Below are 6,843 nucleotides of genomic sequence, written 5' to 3' on the forward strand. Positions count from 1 at the left end.
ATGTACAGCATGGAAACAGACCCTTTGGTCCAACTCGTCCATGCCGACCAGATATCCCAACCTAATCTAGTCCCATTTGTCAGCACTTGACCCATATCCCTCTAAACCTTTCCTATTCATACACCCATCCAAATGCCTTTTACATGTTGCAATTGTACCAGCCTCCACCACTTCCTCTGGCAGCTCATTCCATACACGCATCACCCTTGGCGTGAAAAAGTTGCCCCTTAGGTCTCTTTTATATCTTTCCCTTCTCATCCTAAACCTATGCCCTCTAGTTCTGGACTCCCCACCCCATGGAAAAGACCCTTGTTTATTTATCCAATCCGTGCCCCTCATGATTTTATAAACCTCTGAGGTCACCTCTCAGCCTTCGACACTCCAGGGAAAACAGCCCCAGCCGATTCAGCCTTTCCCTGTAGCTCAAATCCTCCAAATCTGGCAACATTCTTGTAAATCTTTTCTGAACCCTTTCAAGTTTCATAACATCCATGTGATAGGAAGGAGACCAGAATTGTCACAATATTCCAAAAGTGGCCTAATGTTGTGCCTTTGTATAAGAATGGATGTAAAGAGAAGTCTGGGAACTATAGACCCATGAGTCTGCCTTCAGTGGTGGGTAAGTTGTTGGAAGCAATTTTGAAAGATAGGACTTATATGCATTTTAAGAGGCAAAGAATGATTGGGAATAATCAGCTTGGTTTTGTGCAAGGGAAATAGTGTCTTACAAACTTGAGTTCTTTGAGGAAGTAACCAAGAAGATTGATGAGGGCATGGCAGTAGATATTGTTTATTTGGACTTTAGTAACACCTTTGACAAGGTTCTACATAGTAAACTAATAAGTAAAGTTCGATCACATGTGATTCAGGGTGAATTTGCCAATTGGATACAAAATTGGCTTAATGGCAGGAGACAATAGAGTGATGGTGGAGGGTTATTTGTTGCACTAGAGGCCTGTAACCAGCAGTGTTCCACAGTGATCAGTGCTGGCCCACTTTTGGTTGTCATTTATATAAATGATTTTGATGAGAACATAGAAGGCATGATTTGTAAGTTTGTGGATTACACCAAAATTGATGGTATAGTTTTTTGTATTTATTGATTTTATGGGATGCAGACTTTGCAGGCTGGCCAGCGTTTATTGGTCGTCCCTAGTTACCCTTGAGAAAATGGTGGTGGTGAACTACCTTCTTGAACTGCTGCAGTCCACCTGCTGTCAGTTGACCCACAATGCCATTAGGGAGGGAATTCCAGGATTTTGACCCAGTGACAGTGAAGGAACAGTAATATATTTCCAAGTTCAGGATAGTGAATAGCTCGGAGGGGAATTTGCAGGACATGGTGTTCCTGTATATCTGCTGCCCATGTCCTTCTTGATGGAAGTGGTTGTAGGTTTGGAAGGTACTGCCTAAGTAACTTTGCAGTGCACCTTGTAGATGCTGCTACTGAATGTCAGTGATGGAGGGAATGGATGCTTGGGGATATGGTGCAAATGAAGGGATCTGCTTTTCTCTGGATGGTGTCAAGCTTCTTTAGAGTTTTTGGGGCTGCACTCATCAATAAGTGGGGAGTATTCCATCACGCTCCTGATTTGTGCGTGTAGATGGTGGACAGGTTATTACTCACCACAGTACTCAGAGCCTCTAACCTGCTCTTGTAGCCACTGAATTTATAGGGTGAGTCCATTTGAGTTTCTGATCATTGATAACTCCCATGTTGTTGATCATGGGGGATCTCGACAATGGTAACACCATTGACTGTCAAAGGGCAGTGGTTAGTTTGTCTCTTATTGGTGAATATCATAACCTGGCATTTGGGTGCCGTGAATATTACTTGCCACTTGCCTGAATATTGTCCAGATCTTGCTGCATTTGGACATGGTCTACTTCAGTGTCTGAGGAGTCATGAATGCTGATGAATATTGTGCAATCATTGGTGAAAATCCCCACTTTAGACCTTATGGTGCACAGTGAAGAAGATAATCTAAGATTACAAAGAGATCTTGATCAACTGGGGCTGATGGGTGGCAGATAATTTGGATAAATGCAAGGTATTGCATTTTGGTAAAGTAAACAGGGCAGGAATTAAGCAATTAAAAGTAGGGACTTGGGTAGTGTTGTGGAATAGAGAGACCTAGAAGTTCAGTTATATAATTCTTTGAAGTTAGCATCATACATACATACATAGGGTGATTACGAAAGCATTTAGCACGCTTTCCTTCATTGCTCAGAGGTTTGAATATAGGGGTTGAGTCCACATCTCTGCTGTGGACGGACGGACGGACAGGCGCACGTGCGCGCACACACGCACACACACACACACACCTCCTTTATCATCGGCCCCTATCCAACAGCATGCCATAGTAAGGTTGCAACAAAGCATATCCTAGTTTTCCATGCCCACACCCCAGTAGTGTTTGCTAGAATGATTGAGCAAATTCAGGACCTATGACCTTTTTTTCTTGATTACATGTAATTAAAGAAGTTTAATATGAGGTGTATCAAATGTACATTAAACACATTCCTTTCTTCCAGATGACCAATTAGATAAAGGTGTGGTGCTGGTATTCTCCACTTTGGGTATAAGTCGTTGCTGTACTGTAGTGATGGCCTACCTCATGCATTCTCAGAAAATTACACTGAAGGTAACTGAAAACGTTTACACAAGTGAAGTTATGTGGTGGTATCAAGGCCTGCTATACTCTGAGAACAATATGATAACACCTTTCTTATACTATCTTTGCTTTCACTATCATCTGGTTAAGGGGCAGCACGGTGGCACAGTGGTTAGCACTGTTGTCTCACAGCACCAGGGACCTAATTATGATTCCACTCTTGGCTGTGTGGAGTTTGCACATTCTCCCTATTTCTGCGTGTTTCTGCTGGATGCTCCGGTTTCTTCCCATAGTCCAAAGATATGCAGGTTAGGTAGGTTAGCCATGCTAAGTGTGGGGTTACAAGGATAGGGTGGGCAGGCTGGATTTGGGTGGGATGCTATTTGAAGGGTCACTGCAAACTTGATGGACCAAATAGCTTCTTTCTGCACGGTCGAGATTCTGTGATTACAGTGTGAAAAGCATGAGTGGCTGATTGTCTGGATTCTCAAAAAAATGGAAATATAAAGGAAAATTATTTGAGATACAGCCTTAGGACATGATGTTTACTGTGGCATGCCTTTGGATAGGGACCAGTGATAAAGGAGGTGGAACCTCCTAATTGTGGGTATTTCTGCTTTTTTTGGACCAAATGTTGGGTAGAGTATAGTGAGTCCCATTGTACTGTGTTGATGTTGACCATTGTCTCGCTACAGTCCCTTTCCCCAACTGTCACTTGCAGTTTGAGTAGCTTAATTTGTACAGCATGAGAACGCATGGAACAAAATAAAATAAATCTCTTCCCAAACTATGGCCAAAATTTTTGTTTTTACTTTAAAGTGTGGTGAGAACTGCGACTCTGTGTCGAACACAAATAGGAAAGCCCACCAAATTTTGTGCCTAACACCTAAGCTGCCCCTTGGTGGGATTTTCAGCACATCACTTCCTAGGACAGCTCTCAAACTGTTGGAAAATCAGAGATCAGCAGCTACAGCACAGGCTTCAAAACTTGTGGCCTCTGGTACACCCAAACACCAAAGTCCAGGAGGAATCAACATGGGGAATGGGTGTCAGAATGTCAGCAATAAGTGATGAAGTTCCATGGCCAGCACTGTTCCCAACCCCTCACCCACATCTCTGCCCACCCCCACCAATCAACCTCAGTAAAAGGCAGATCTTACCCCATCAACCTGTTTGCTGGCTGCTCTACTTTATCAATTAGGTGAGCTGCCATTATTCTCACCTGCTAGAAGCACAGTTAATTGTCATGGGGGTGCGGAGAGGCCCTTAAGTGGTTGTCAATTGGTTGCTAGTTGACCATTTAAGCCCTCAATTGTGGCAGGTAAGAAAGATGAAGCCTAGGTTCTGCCGCCTCAAGATTTTATTTCCTGTGCTGGTGGGAAGCCAAGTCCCTGACATCAGCCTAACTGGTAATGCTCCTCTCCAGCCACTTGCCTCACAACAGGGAAAGATTCTGTTCTGTGTATAATTCATTTTCTCCTGAGAAAAAAGTCATTTGATCACCACTCCCATAGAATCATAGAATCCCTACAGGGTGGAAGCAGGCCATTCGGCCCAGTGATTCCACACCAACCCTCCGAAGAGCATCCCATCAGACCGACCCCTCTACCCTGCATTTCCCAGGGCTAACTCACTTAGCCGGCACATCTCTAGACACTATGGGCAATTTACCATGGCCAGTTCAACTAACCTGGACATCTTTGGACTCTCAGTTTCCCAGTTTAAATGTTTTTCTCTTTGAGTCACAACCTGGGAAGAACTATTTCTTCTTTCTATTGTTGCTTGAAATGGAAATGTTCCTGGGGTGCGCTACTTCTATTTCTGCTTTATATTCATTCCTTCAAATTCTGTTAAGGTGCCAATTCCCAATGATGGGACTTGGAGGGGACATGAATCTTTTATCAGTTGTTCAACCCCACCTCAACTTACTGCAGTGACAACTTGTCAATCTATTTACTGCATTTCTAGTTAAATGCCCCGATGCGTAAGCCAATAATAATTGTAAAGGCATAGTTCAGGTCTACAATTCGCTAAGGTAGTTGGCCCTAGGAGAACAAATCTGAAATTTATATTAGAAAAATTCTTAGGGTTTCAAAGGGTCAATCCAACAAGAATGTACAGATCTTTCTCACAAAAGAAAGATCTTTCAAACTCCAAAAAAGTTCTCACTGAGAAAAAGAAAGAGGAAAAGGGCACTGTGCCAGACTCCAGACCATGGGGAAGACCCATCTCTCCCTGTCCGACTCCAGGGATGAAAATTGAGCCACAGTTTTTACTTGATACTACTGAGAAATCTAAGTCATATTTTTGGTTGCCATCATTTGAGCAGTGGAGTTTCCAGATGAATTAAAAGTACCGAAATGTTCTTTTCCCTTAGGATGCTTGGGCGCTTGTTCAGAAGTGTAAAGCAAGCATTCGGCCACATCGAGGTTTTGTATGGCAGCTTTCTAAATGGGAGAAATCTGTATTGCAGCAAACGATCACAAATGTCTCTGACCCTTATTACTGAAATCTTTGTAAGCTGTAAAAACTAAGGTGCATTCACCATGAATTTACAGTTGAATGCATTTCTGTTTTTTAAGAGTTAATAATTTAATTACATGAAAGATGCCCAAGATTTAATTTATACTGACACTGATTTTAGTTTTCTGTAGCATTCTTAATTGTGTTTGTAACATTTTGTATAACAACAAATGAATACATCTTGGATTATATGTAGTGGATTTATCATTAATTTGTATTTCAAGCTTTCATATGAGTGCAGTGTTAAATATTGTTTTAAATGATGCCTGACTGTCCCAACTGTTATCAGAAAACCAGGCTGAGCAGCTATTGGGGAAATTAGTCATCATATTGTTTGGATATATCTTGCCCTTTCCTGAATCAACACTTTTTTTCACAGTTGAAAATGGAATTAAAAATGAGAGGAAATTGAAAACAACATAATATTCCTGTGAGTAAAGATGTGAAATGAGTCAGTTTTGAAACAAAGAAATCACTGAAGTGGGAGATGGCATGGAGCAGGGTGACACTAGGCACACAAACACACAAGATGGCCGCTGAGCCATATGTTGGCCACTTGACACACAAGATGGCCGTTGGACCACAATATGGCGAGAGATAGCAGAGCAAACACAGACACCGCCTGGGCCACCAGAATGTCAGCACAATGCAGTTACAACCTAGTTGATTATTTTAAGGTGGGTGGGTCTAATTGCTACAGTACTGAATTAAAAATATTTAAGTGCATGTCTGTGGAGAAGAAGTGTTTACTGTATTAACTGTTGTAAAAACCTGCTGTTTATGCTGAATCAGCCAGAGGACAAGGTAGTGCCTGTCTCAAAAACCCTGTCCTAAATCAATTGTTAAGAGGGGTAGCCCCCCTTTGTGAAGGTTGGGATTTGAAGTGGGAACTGAGGCACCAAGGGCACTCGAAGTTGTGAAGCACAAGTGGCAAAGTCAGGTAACATTGGACTCTGTAGGGGCGAACAATGCAGAGTCCAGTTAGAGTTTAAAGTTGGGTGCTGCCTGTACTTGTAATTTCCAATGTGGTGAGGAAGAGGAGCTGATCACTGTGACCAAGAGCCAAACCTCCGGGTTTACCATGTTACCAAGGTGGGGAATGTGGACACTATGAGTAATTGCGATACCCTGTCAGTCCGTAGTAGAGCAACAAAACTTGAATAGTGGGGTGGCCAGGAGGGTGAAGAGTCCCACCAGTAGAGAGCACACTGGGCTAGAAGTAGATTTCTGGGCCTATCGGGAGGTGTTGAGTCAGTAGAGGTGGCCAGGAGGGTAGAGGAGTCCCAGTAGAGAGCACACCCTATTGAGCCACCATTTCCAGCCGACCGGTAGGTACCGACTAGTAGTGGTGGCCGGTGGGGGGAGGGAGTTGGGGTTAGAGAAGTCCCACTGATAGAGATCACAACTTGCTAGGAAGATGCTACAGCCATACAAATCGTGCTGGGACAGTATTATTGGCCGGGGGTAGAGAAGTCCCCACTCGTTAGAACACTTTACTCTTGGTGGTATCTGGGGGGACACAATCTGAGATGGCAGATCAAAGTTTTAAAGGGGATACTGCAGGTTCTCTTATTGAGAAATACAAGGCAGACAGACTAGCGCTGACAGAGCAAATGAAGAAAAGTGGTCAGGATCCATCCCAGAGTGAGTAGATAAACAGAAACAAAATAAAACTAAAGAGATAGGAGTAATGTTACTGTACCAA

General features: G+C 43.0%; 1 protein-coding gene across 1 annotated transcript in view; it reads left to right on the forward strand.

Moving 5' to 3' along the window:
* Positions 1 to 5,124, forward strand: part of styxl1 (serine/threonine/tyrosine interacting-like 1) — a 28,927-nt gene extending 23,803 nt beyond the window's left edge. Inside the window, exons 7-8 of the mRNA XM_060848268.1 lie at positions 2,536 to 2,645; positions 4,993 to 5,124. Coding sequence (XP_060704251.1) covers positions 2,536 to 2,645; positions 4,993 to 5,124 — 242 coding nt within the window. The remainder of the gene's footprint in view (positions 1 to 2,535; positions 2,646 to 4,992) is intronic.
* The last annotated feature ends 1,719 nt before the right edge of the window (positions 5,125 to 6,843 follow it).

This window comes from Hemiscyllium ocellatum, chromosome 31 (assembly GCF_020745735.1).
Source record: "Hemiscyllium ocellatum isolate sHemOce1 chromosome 31, sHemOce1.pat.X.cur, whole genome shotgun sequence".
Lineage (NCBI taxonomy): Eukaryota > Metazoa > Chordata > Chondrichthyes > Orectolobiformes > Hemiscylliidae > Hemiscyllium > Hemiscyllium ocellatum.